The sequence below is a fragment of the Triticum aestivum genome, chromosome 2B (assembly GCF_018294505.1).
Source record: "Triticum aestivum cultivar Chinese Spring chromosome 2B, IWGSC CS RefSeq v2.1, whole genome shotgun sequence".
Lineage (NCBI taxonomy): Eukaryota > Viridiplantae > Streptophyta > Magnoliopsida > Poales > Poaceae > Triticum > Triticum aestivum.
The window spans coordinates 807,405,665-807,417,998 of record NC_057798.1 but is presented as its reverse complement, the minus strand read 5'-3'; the positions used below and the strand labels follow the sequence as shown (position 1 = coordinate 807,417,998).

The 12,334-nt window shown below is 54.0% G+C and overlaps 1 protein-coding gene across 1 annotated transcript; it reads right to left on the bottom strand.

The window, feature by feature from the left end:
* Positions 1–1,109: 1,109 nt before the first annotated feature.
* LOC123039746 (uncharacterized) lies at positions 1,110–5,385 on the bottom strand. The gene is given in 7 exon segments (XM_044462776.1): positions 1,110–1,324; positions 2,123–2,178; positions 2,772–2,926; positions 3,773–4,238; positions 4,449–4,833; positions 4,926–5,156; positions 5,289–5,385. Coding segments are annotated over 7 exon segments (1,533 nt in total). The 3' UTR covers positions 1,110–1,181.
* Between the last annotated feature and the right edge of the window lie 6,949 nt (positions 5,386–12,334).

The window sequence follows — 12,334 nt, the reverse complement described above, 5'->3', positions numbered from 1 at the left end:
CTAGCGAAGTAGTCCGTCCACCCAGTCGTGAAGGCCGGAGGCGAATCCATCGCTCGCCCGTCGTTGGCTTGACACTGTTCTGTTGCGTGCGCCGACGACCGGAGGGTGCAACGGAGCTATGGCGGCGACCCCTCCGATGGGATTTTTACTCGGGTGGAGGTGGGCGGTGGCTCGTCGGCGTTCTAGTTAGCAGTAGCCGAGCGGGCAGCACGGGCGTCCTCCCAACCTGCGCAAGGCTATAACCAGAAGGCAGCAAGCAGCAGCAGATCGGCGAAGGCGAGGCCGGCCGGCGGCACAGCGCACGGCAACTTGGTGAGCCATTCTCTGAAATTTACCGAGAAATTCCGCAACTGAAGGCCGTTTGTAGCCATTCCTAATTAGACTTGTTCAACTTTCAGATTAGGCTTTGTTTTGTTGACACTATTAGTGATAAGTGATAACATGTACTGTTTGTGTTTTCTCAAAAGTACATGCTTTTGCTTCAGCACTCAATATGACCTCAATGCGAACAAGTCTATTGATTTTGGGAAAGGAATAATAAGTAGTCCATGAAGGCAGCAGCACCGCCGGCAGTATACATCATAAAGAGCAAGTAGGACATCATAAGGGCAACTCTAACCGATCCCTTAAAAATAGAGGAATAAAAAGGCGGAGTAAATCTTAGTGAAGAAAATTTATTGCACTTAGTTTTGTCCATTTTTAGACGATCCCTTGAACTTAGTGGAGTAATTTTTTTCCTGTTTGCATCACATATTCGGCCACCGAAACACATTTCCTTACTTTTTTTATTTCATTCAATGATATTAGAGTACATAATTTACCAATTCTTCGCCACTATAGCAAGACCAAAGAAAACAAGAACCATGATTAGACATTTTAGAAGATTTCCAACTACCTTAATTGCTCCCACTAGTTGAATTAGTATCTTCTCTTTGCCTTCACTGTTGATATTTTTTTTTAAAAGGGGGGATCCCCGGCCTCTGCATCAGCATGATGCATACGGCCATCTTATTAATAATAAAACATCCACAAGGTCTCGAAGTCTCAGTAGTAGCAAACTAAAAAAGCAAACGACAAGGCTCACACAGAGCCCAAAGACTAGATACATAAGCTAGCCCAACAAAGGATAAACCACAACCGGTTGGCTGAACAAAAGACAGGTAAACTAATTGCCTATCCTATTACATGACCGCCATCCAAACCGGCTGAAGATATCCCGTGCTACCGTCTCCCATCGGATAGCACCAGTAACCAAACGCTCCCTGGCCTCCGTCGGAGTGAGTAGCGACCAGGAACGGATAAGTGCCGTGGCTCTGAAGATAACCTGCAAAACATGAGTATTTGTTGTTCTATTAAAAACAAGATCATTTCTGCAATTCCAAAGCGCCCACACTAAGGCGCCCACCCCCACGCGAATATGCTTAGCTAACCCGGGCTCTACCCTGTTAAGCCAAGCACCAAACATCATGTTTACCGAATTTGGTGGATTAATATTGAAAGCCACATGAACAGTTGTCCACAGAATTCTAGCTAGTGGGCAATCAAAGAATAGATGCTTAATGGTTTCACCCTGATCACAGAAACTACACCTAGTAGGACCTGTCCAATTGCGCTTTGTTAAATTATCCTTTGTTAAGATAACTTGTTTATGGAGAAACCACATAAACACCTTAATCTTCAAAGGAACTTTAACATCCCACACATGCTTGGAGGTCGGGATCGAGCTGGAATTAATAACAGCAACGTACATTGATTTAACAGTGAATTCCCCGGACCTAGTGAGGTTCCAACGCAGTTTATCAGGTTGTTGTGAAAGTTGGACCTGCATGAGTCTCCCAACTAGATGCAGCCACTGTTCCCAACGATTGCCCACTAACGATCTTCTAAAATGAATATTAAGTGGAATGGAACGAAATACTGTTGCAACCATAGCATCGCGCCTTTGTACAACACGATACAACGCCGGATACTGGATTGCAAGGGGCGTATCACCGAGCCAACAATCCTCCCAGAATCTCGTACTGGCACCGTTTCCAACCACATGCTTTGCCCTCTGAAAGAATGAAAGCTTAACTTTCATTAGCCCTTTCCAAAAGGGTGAATCAGTCGGTCTACCCGTGACCTGAGACAAAGTTTTGGTTTGAAGATACTTATTACGAAGGATTTGAGCCCAAGTGGCTTCAGTTCCTGAAGATAACTTCCATAACCACTTGCTAAGAAGGCATCGGTTCTTGACCTCGATATTTTCAATCCCCATACCCCCTTGGTCTTTAGGCCTACAAATGATATCCCACTTCGCTAACCGGTATTTTCTTTTCAGCTCATCTCCCTGCCAAAAGAAACGCGATCGATAGAAGTCCAGTCTTTTCCTAACCCCAACCGGTACTTCAAAGAAAGACAGAAGGAACATGGGCATACTCGTCAGCACGGAATTAATAAGAATTAACCGGCCTCCATATGACATGAGCTTACCCTTCCAACAGCTTAGCTTTTTCTCAAATCGATCTTCGATACACTTCCATTCATTGTTCGTCAGCCTACGGTGATGTATAGGAATCCCTAGGTATGTGAATGGCAACTCCCCCAAACCACACCCAAACAGTTGTTTATAGGATTCTTGTTCCTCTTTGGCTCTACCAAAGCAGAACAACTCGCTTTTATGGAAGTTAATCTTGAGCCCACTCAATTGCTCAAACAAGCAAAGCAACAACTTCATATTTCTCGCTTTTACCAAGTCATGCTCCATGAAGATGATAGTATCATCAGTGTACTGCAGTATGGAGATACCTCCATCAACTAAATGAGGTACCAAGCCTCCAACTTGGCCTGCCTCCTTGGCCCTACCTAACAGAACAGCCAACATATCCACGACTATGTTGAACAGAATAGGGGACATCGGATCTCCTTGCCGCAAGCCCTTGTGTGTCTGGAAATAATGACCAATGTCGTCATTCACTTTAATACCAACACTACCCTTCTGCGTGAACGATTCAATCTGGCTCCTCCAGCCCTCGTCGAACCCTTTCATACGCAAAGCTTGTTGCAGGAAAGGCCACTTAACTTTGTCGTACGCTTTCTCAAAGTCCACTTTAAAAATGACTCCATCGAGTTTCTTTGAGTGGATTTCATGGAGCGTTTCATGCAAGACCACCACCCCTTCTAGGATGTTTCTATCTGGCATGAAAGCAGTCTGGGATTGCTGCACCACAGAATGCGCAATCTGTGTGAGCCTATTCGTCCCAACCTTGGTAAAAATTTTGAAACTAACATTCAAAAGACAAATAGGCCGGAACTGCTCAATCCTCAGAGCATCTGTCTTCTTTGGTAGCAAGGTTATAGTTCCAAAATTCAGGTGAAATAGATGAAGCCGTCCAGCAAAAAGGTCATGAAACATGGGTAAAAGATCCCCCTTGATAATATGCCAGCATTTTTTATAAAACTCTGCCGGAAACCCATCCGGCCCAGGAGCCTTATTGTTCTCCATCTGGGTAATGGCATCGAAAACTTCCTTTTCCGTAAACGGTGCAATCAAGGTAGCATTATCAGACGCAGTTATTTGAGGCACATCCTCAGTCCTGGACTCATCGAGGGACACCGCACTATCCTCCGGCGGTCCAAATAACTGCTTATAATACTCGGTTATGTAGATCTTCAGATTATCATGACCCACAATCGTGCCTTCATCTTGCTCTAGCTGAAAAATTCTTTTCTTTCTATGTTTGCCATTTGCAATAAGATGAAAGAATTGAGTGTTCGCATCCCCTTGGATTACTTTGCGAACCTTTGCTCTGAGCGCCCACTTCAGCTCTTCTTCACGGAGAAGTTCCTTCAACCTCTTCTCCGCATCAAGCTTACAAGACAATTCAGCAGACTGCAGAATTACAGATTCAGCTTTTACATCTAAGGATCGTATAAGATCTAGGAGTCTATCCTTTTCAATCTTATAAACTCCACTTAGGTGTTTGGCCCATCCCCGTAGAAAGCTCCTCAAATGCCTGATCTTATTCTGCCATCTCTCGACGGACGACCTACCCCCAGTATCCGTAGCCCACTCCCTAGCTACGAGATCCAGGAAACCTTCTCGTTCAAACCACGCCGTTTCGAAAGAGAAGGTATTTTTGTTTCCCACGTGCCTTGGTTCACCGGAATCTACGAACAAAGGCGTGTGGTCCGAAATTCCTCGCGTGAGAGCCTGAACCGTGACGAGAGGGAATTTCTGCTCCCATTCGGCACTAGCTAGCACCCGATCCAACTTCTCATATGTCGGATTGGGTAAAGAGTTAGCCCAGGTGAATTGGCGACCAGAAAGCTCGATCTCTCTCAGATCCAAGCTCTCAATGATGGTGTTAAACATAAAAGACCATCGGCCGTCAAAGTGATCATTATTCTTCTCCTCTCTCCTCCTAATGATGTTGAAATCCCCCCCAACCAAAATGGGAAGTTGTTCAGATCCGCAAATACGAACCAAGTCTGCCAAAAACTCCGGTTTAAGCTCAGGTTGTGCGGCCCCATAGACCGCCACCAGGACCCAGTTAAACCCATCAACTTTAGACCTGACTCGAAATTTGACCGCGAAGTCACCCAAAACAACGCTCCGGACCTCCAGTGAGTCACATCTCACACCAAGCAAGATGCCACCGGACCTCCCTCTTGGAGGAAGACAATGCCAGTCGAACTCCACTCCTCCCGACAACGTATTAAGAAACTGTGGTGCAAAATTATCCCTACCAGTTTCAGAGAGCGCAATGAAGTCCAAACTGTGCTCTAAAGATGCCTCCGCTAGAAACCTACGTTTAGCCAAGTCCTTAAGACCTCTGCTATTCCAGAAGATTCCTTTCATAGCTCATCATGGAATTTTTTAGCAGTACGAATCCTAGCACTCCTACGTACCGCGGATGCGGGATACACCTTCCGCTTCCACTTACGTTTAGTAATTATATTTCCCGCAACCCGGTCCTCATAACCAGGCTCCGGTTGTGCAGTGACTACTTCATCCACACCGACTTCCTCATCATCAGACTCCGCAGACGGAGGTACAAGATCCGCACAGAAAGTGTCAAGCACCCGTACCCCCAAGGCATCAATTTCCGCATCATTCATAGGTCTTACAGCCGCCAGGTTTCTAATGGTTTCTAAGGCTCGTTCCGCTTCTAAGTCTAAAAGATCATTAATAGAATTTGCAATTTCAGAATTATCATTCCCAAGCGAAACCCCTACTTGGTTGGCATTATTAATAATCTCGTCCTTAGAAAAGTGCAAAATGGAATTAGATAAATTAACAGACATACCAGTAGTGGCCTCCACATCCCGGAGCTTGGCCGCCCGCATAGCGCACCGCTGCTGAATGTCATCCACCTCCGGTAGGTCCTGGATACGAGAGCTCATCCGTCTCCCCAGAGAAGCCGGGTCCGGGATCCCCCGAACGCAATTACCTCCTCCCGAGTAATGGCAGTCGGAGGGGACCGGATAGGGGGAGACCTCCGGAGGTCGGGGGAGAAGCCAGACGGGGGACGCGCCAGGGCCGCCTGCCCTAGTCCCTCCCCCCCAGCTCTCACTCCCGCAGACGAGAGCACCACCGTCTCGGCCGCAGCCGAGGCAAGAGGATCCAGGGCCACCTGCCCCAGCCCACTGGCCAACGCCTCCGGCTGGCTCGCCACCCGCGTAGCCCCCGAGAGGCAATCATCCAGGGCCACCCGCCCCAGAGATGGATCACCAGCACCGACCCCAGGCGCCACAGGGGTCGACACCTGTGACAAGGTAGGAGGAGAGGTAGTCATGGCCGCCTGCCCCGACACCCCTCCCCTCGGAGGAAGAGCCAAGCCGAGCTCCTGCCGGCCGCCCGATGGCACCGACGGCCCTGGGAGCACCGGCTACCCCTGAGACTCCACCGCGCGCCCAACCATCGCTCGAGCGCCATCCGTACGCTGAAGAGCCGGTCCAAAGTCCAAGACCGGGAGCGAATGCTCAAAAACCTCATCAGAGTCAACCCGATCACTCCACAGGCGAGGAGGGGCTGACGTCGACTGAAAGGACCCAAACCGCAACGAGTTATGAGGTGTGGATGAAGTGTGAGACGGCTCCACTCCGGATCCGTTCCCAGGCTCCTGAGCTATAGGTCCCGAACCGTTGGACTCCTGTCCAGCCTCCTCAGTCGGTCCCCCAGAGCCAGCAGCATCCCCTCCCCCCTCGTGCATGTCCACATCAGTACCCGCGGCCACCTCAGCAAACAGTTCCGCATCCTCGAACTCTATGTCAAGGGGAAATACCTCTCCCCTATATGTCCAATTTACGACATCCGGAACATACTCTATGTCCAAAATACTGACTCGCAGTCTGGCCACCCCCTGTGCTCGAGTGAACGCCATATCAACCTTCTCCGTCTTACCAACCAAAATCCCCAAACTAGCCACCACACGAACATCAGCCAGAGCCTCAGAAGGCGCTCCAGAGAAACGCAGCCACACCTGAGTAAGCGGCTTCCCCTTAGGCTCAACCTTCTTCCATTCATGAAACTCTAAAATACCAGTAGTGCCTGGCACCTTACACATCCCAAAGCTCAGCAATCGCTGCAAGTCCTCAACTGAAGGGAACTCAACTCTGAACACTCTCTCCTCAACAGCAACAAGGTCCCACTGAAAATCACCCGGAGCCAGCTGCTGCAGCCTCTGCACAATCTGAGCCTGTGAGACATCTCCCTGGGTGACCTTCACCAAATCAGTAGTGAGACTCTGAGCATCAACTGGAATCTCCCTCGCAGCTGTTGACTCAAAAAACATAAGCTCAGCACAGTACACTCCGTAGACTGTAAGAGCTGGAGTCTGCTCCCTCAAGAAAGGACACTCTCCCGACGCATGAGCCGGCTTGCCACAGGAGTCACAAAGTTGGGCCACACATTCCGCAATGAAATGACCTTTCTCACCGCACCTGTAACAGAGCATCCTCTCCTTTTTACGAGCATACTTGGATGCCCGCTCAACCTCAGCCCGGTCAGTCGCCTCGGTGTCTTTTGCAGTCCCAGGAACATCAACAACAGCAAGAGCATTAACCACCTCCATCGCCTGGGATGGTAACTCCGGGGCAACATTGTCCGTATCCATCACCGCATCGGCAGTGTCAGCCACCCTGGGTGGAGGCGGCCGGCGAAACCTCCCTCGGCCTCCACCACGGCCACGGTATCCGCGAAACCCTCCTCTCTGTCTGTGATCCGGGCCTGACGCCCCCTCAACAAAGCCTCCAGCTGGGCCTAGAAACGGTCTCTCAGCCGACCCGTCGCTCTGCCATGCATACCCACGGCCTCCTCCCGTGGACGAAGAACCTCGATGTTGACCGACACCATATGCATCATAACCGTCATCACCCCATTTGCCTCTTGGAGGAGCATTTTGACCCCCAACGTTGCTAACCTGCCCGCCCTGAGCCTGAGCCTGTCCCATCCTGTTTTGCGCATGCCGAACGGCCAAATGAGGCGGTGGCGCCCGCTGCTGACCACCATGATGCACACCCCCAGACTCGGTTGATCCTCCTGCTCGGCCGGCGGCATCTATCCCCGGCGCCGCGGGTCCGTTCCCGGTCGAACCCACCGCAGCAGTCACCGATGAAGCGGCCACTGGAAGGGGGGGCCGATGCTCACCCCGGTGAACCGGCGCCGCAGGCCTAAGTCCGCCCCGACCCGCCGTCGTCGGCACCGACGCCGCGACCCGGGCTCCTTGGGATGAAGGGAGTTGGTTGCCTCCCGGCTGCCGCACAGGAGGAGGCAGAGCACTGCGGTTGTGCTGCTGTGTAGGCGCACCACCACGCCCAGCAGGGCCCCCGAGCGGCGCAGGCGGCCGGAGCCCGATCGGAGGGGCTCCACGACCGGGCCCCTGACCCGGCGGAGCAACTCCTCCCCGACCTGCTACCCCGCTTGCCGCGGGCGGAGGCGCAATCCCCCGGCCAGCCATCGCGTGCAGCGGTGGAACCCTCCTGGCTCGGCGAGCACCGCAGATAGGATAGCCCCGACGCCCCGATCTTCGAACCCTAGCGCCTTCCAGAGTCGGCGTAGGAGCGGTCGAGTCGCTATGATCAACCGTGCATGGCTCGATACAGGAACCGGCATGGGCCTCAGAACCAACATGGGCCGCATACCCATGTTGATCCGGCCCAACGTCCACATCGGTCGGAACCGAACGCTCCGGCCCAGCCGCACGCAGCAGCCAGAATCGCTCGGCTGCTGCGTGCGGCTGGGCCGGAGCGTTCGGTTCCGACCGATGTGGACGTTGGGCCGGATCAACATGGGTATGCGGCCCATGTTGGTTCTGAGGCCCATGCCGGTTCCTGTATCGAGCCATGCACGGTTGATCATAGCGACTCGACCGCTCCTACGCCGACTCTGGAAGGCGCTAGGGTTCGAAGATCGGGGCGTCGGGGCTATCCTATCTGCGGTGCTCGCCGAGCCAGGAGGGTTCCACCGCTGCACGCGATGGCTGGCCGGGGGATTGCGCCTCCGCCCGCGGCAAGCGGGGGTAGCAGGTCGGGGAGGAGTTGCTCCGCCGGGTCAGGGGCCCGGTCGTGGAGCCCCTCCGATCGGGCTCCGGCCGCCTGCGCCGCTCGGGGGCCCTGCTGGGCGTGGTGGTGCGCCTACACAGCAGCACAACCGCAGTGCTCTGTCTCCTCCTGTGCGGCAGCCGGGAGGCAACCAACTCCCTTCGTCCCAAGGAGCCCGGGTCGCGGCGTCGGTGCCGACGACGGCGGGTCGGGGCGGACTTAGGCCTGCGGCGCCGGTTCACCGGGGTGAGCATCGGCCCCCCCTTCCAGTGGCCGCTTCATCGGTGACTGCTGCGGTGGGTTCGACCGGGAACGGACCCGCGGCGCCGGGGATAGATGCCGCCGGCCGAGCAGGAGGATCAACCGAGTCTGGGGGTGTGCATCATGGTGGTCAGCAGCGGGCGCCACCGCCTCATTTGGCCGTTCGGCATGCGCAAAACAGGATGGGACAGGCTCAGGCTCAGGGCGGGCAGGTTAGCAACGTTGGGGGTCAAAATGCTCCTCCAAGAGGCAAATGGGGTGATGACGGTTATGATGCATATGGTGTCGGTCAACATCGAGGTTCTTCGTCCACGGGAGGAGGCCGTGGGTATGCATGGCAGAGCGACGGGTCGGCTGAGAGACCGTTTCTAGGCCCAGCTGGAGGCTTTGTTGAGGGGGCGTCAGGCCCGGATCACAGACAGAGAGGAGGGTTTCGCGGATACCGTGGCCGTGGTGGAGGCCGAGGGAGGTTTCGCCGGCCGCCTCCACCCAGGGTGGCTGACACTGCCGATGCGGTGATGGATACGGACAATGTTGCCCCAGAGTTACCATCCCAGGCGATGGAGGTGGTTAATGCTCTTGCTGTTGTTGATGTTCCTGGGACTGCAAAAGACACCGAGGCGACTGACCGGGCTGAGGTTGAGCGGGCATCCAAGTATGCTCGTAAAAAGGAGAGGATGCTCTGTTACAGGTGCGGTGAGAAAGGTCATTTCATTGCGGAATGTGTGGCCCAACTTTGTGACTCCTGTGGCAAGCCGGCTCATGCGTCGGGAGAGTGTCCTTTCTTGAGGGAGCAGACTCCAGCTCTTACAGTCTACGGAGTGTACTGTGCTGAGCTTATGTTTTTTGAGTCAACAGCTGCGAGGGAGATTCCAGTTGATGCTCAGAGTCTCACTACTGGTTTGGTGAAGGTCACCCAGGGAGATGTCTCACAGGCTCAGATTGTGCAGAGGCTGCAGCAGCTGGCTCCGGGTGATTTTCAGTGGGACCTTGTTGCTGTTGAGGAGAGAGTGTTCAGAGTTGAGTTCCCTTCAGTTGAGGACTTGCAGCGATTGCTGAGCTTTGGGATGTGTAAGGTGCCAGGCACTACTGGTATTTTAGAGTTTCATGAATGGAAGAAGGTTGAGCCTAAGGGGAAGCCGCTTACTCAGGTGTGGCTGCGTTTCTCTGGAGCGCCTTCTGAGGCTCTGGCTGATGTTCGTGTGGTGGCTAGTTTGGGGATTTTGGTTGGTAAGACGGAGAAGGTTGATATGGCGTTCACTCGAGCACAGGGGGTGGCCAGACTGCGAGTCAGTATTTTGGACATAGAGTATGTTCCGGATGTCGTAAATTGGACATATAGGGGAGAGGTATTTCCCCTTGACATAGAGTTCGAGGATGCGGAACTGTTTGCTGAGGTGGCCGCGGGTACTGATGTGGACATGCACGAGGGGGAGGGGATGCTGCTGGCTCTGGGGGACCGACTGAGGAGGCTGGACAGGAGTCCAACGGTTCGGGACCTATAGCTCAGGAGCCTGGGAACGGATCCGGAGTGGAGCCGTCTCACACTTCATCCACACCTCATAACTCGTTGCGGTTTGGGTCCTTTCAGTCGACGTCAGCCCCTCCTCGCCTGTGGAGTGATCGGGTTGACTCTGATGAGGTTTTTGAGCATTCGCTCCCGGTCTTGGACTTTGGACCGGCTCTTCAGCGTACGGATGGCGCTCGAGCGATGGTTGGGCGCGCGGTGGAGTCTCAGGGGTCGCCGGTGCTCCCAGGGCCGTCGGTGCCATCGGGCGGCCGGCAGGAGCTCGGCTTGGCTCTTCCTCCGAGGGGAGGGGTGTCGGGGCAGGCGGCCATGACTACCTCTCCTCCTACCTTGTCACAGGTGTCGACCCCTATGGCGCCTGGGGTCGGTGCTGGTGATCCATCTCTGGGGCGGGTGGCCCTGGATGATTGCCTCTCGGGGGCTACGCGGGTGGCGAGCCAGCCAGAGGCGTTGGCCAGTGGGCTGGGGCAGGTGGCCCTGGATCCTCTTGCCTCGGCTGCGGCCGAGACGGTGGTGCTCTCGTCTGCGGGAGTGAGAGCTGGGGGGGAGGGACTAGGGCAGGCGGCCCTGGCGCGTCCCCCGTCTGGCTTCTCCCCCGACCTCCGGAGGTCTCCCCCTATCCGGTCCCCTCCGACTGCCATTACTCGGGAGGAGGTAATTGCGTTCGGGGGGATCCCGGACCCGGCTTCTCTGGGGAGACGGATGAGCTCTCGTATCCAGGACCTACCGGAGGTGGATGACATTCAGCAGCGGTGCGCTATGCGGGCGGCCAAGCTCCGGGATGTGGAGGCCACTACTGGTATGTCTGTTAATTTATCTAATTCCATTTTGCACTTTTCTAAGGACGAGATTATTAATAATGCCAACCAAGTAGGGGTTTCGCTTGGGAATGATAATTCTGAAATTGCAAATTCTATTAATGATCTTTTAGACTTAGAAGCGGAACGAGCCTTAGAAACCATTAGAAACCTGGCGGCTGTAAGACCTATGAATGATGCGGAAATTGATGCCTTGGGGGTACGGGTGCTTGACACTTTCTGTGCGGATCTTGTACCTCCGTCTGCGGAATCTGATGATGAGGAAGTCGGTGTGGATGAAGTAGTCACTGCACAACCGGAGCCTGGTTATGAGGACCGGGTTGCGGGAAATATAATTACTAAACGTAAGTGGAAGCGGAAGGTGTATCCCGCATCCGCGGTACGTAGGAGTGCTAGGATTCGTACTGCTAAAAAGTTCCATGATGAGCTATGAAAGGAATCTTCTGGAATAGCAGAGGTCTTAAGGACTTGGCTAAACGTAGGTTTCTAGCGGAGGCATCTTTAGAGCACAGTTTGGACTTCATTGCGCTCTCTGAAACTGGTAGGGATAATTTTGCACCACAGTTTCTTAATACGTTGTCGGGAGGAGTGGAGTTCGACTGGCATTGTCTTCCTCCAAGAGGGAGGTCCGGTGGCATCTTGCTTGGTGTGAGATGTGACTCACTGGAGGTCCGGAGCGTTGTTTTGGGTGACTTCGCGGTCAAATTTCGAGTCAGGTCTAAAGTTGATGGGTTTAACTGGGTCCTGGTGGCGGTCTATGGGGCCGCACAACCTGAGCTTAAACCGGAGTTTTTGGCAGACTTGGTTCGTATTTGCGGATCTGAACAACTTCCCATTTTGGTTGGCAACCGGTAACGTCATCAATCGCCAGCGTCGAGCCCGGGCAACTGTCGGGCGTGTATTTGTCGGCGAACCTTAGACGGGAGAGGTTTGGGTGGCTACAGGAGGAACCAGTACATGCATGCAGCCCGGAGACGTCGTCGTGGCTGTGCGGTCCGCTTTCTGGCCAATCCATGGCTAGGCACAGCCGTCGGCGGCCGAAATCGCCAAATCCGGCTGCAATGGCAGCAACCGCAAATCCACCGCTTTTTCACCGGCCACGAGACGAGGTAGCGCAAATCCAGGCGGTAGGGTACAGCGGCGGAGCCTACTGAGCGTCGCTGGAGGCGGGCGGGCGCCAGCGGGGCGTGGCGAGGGCCGCGCC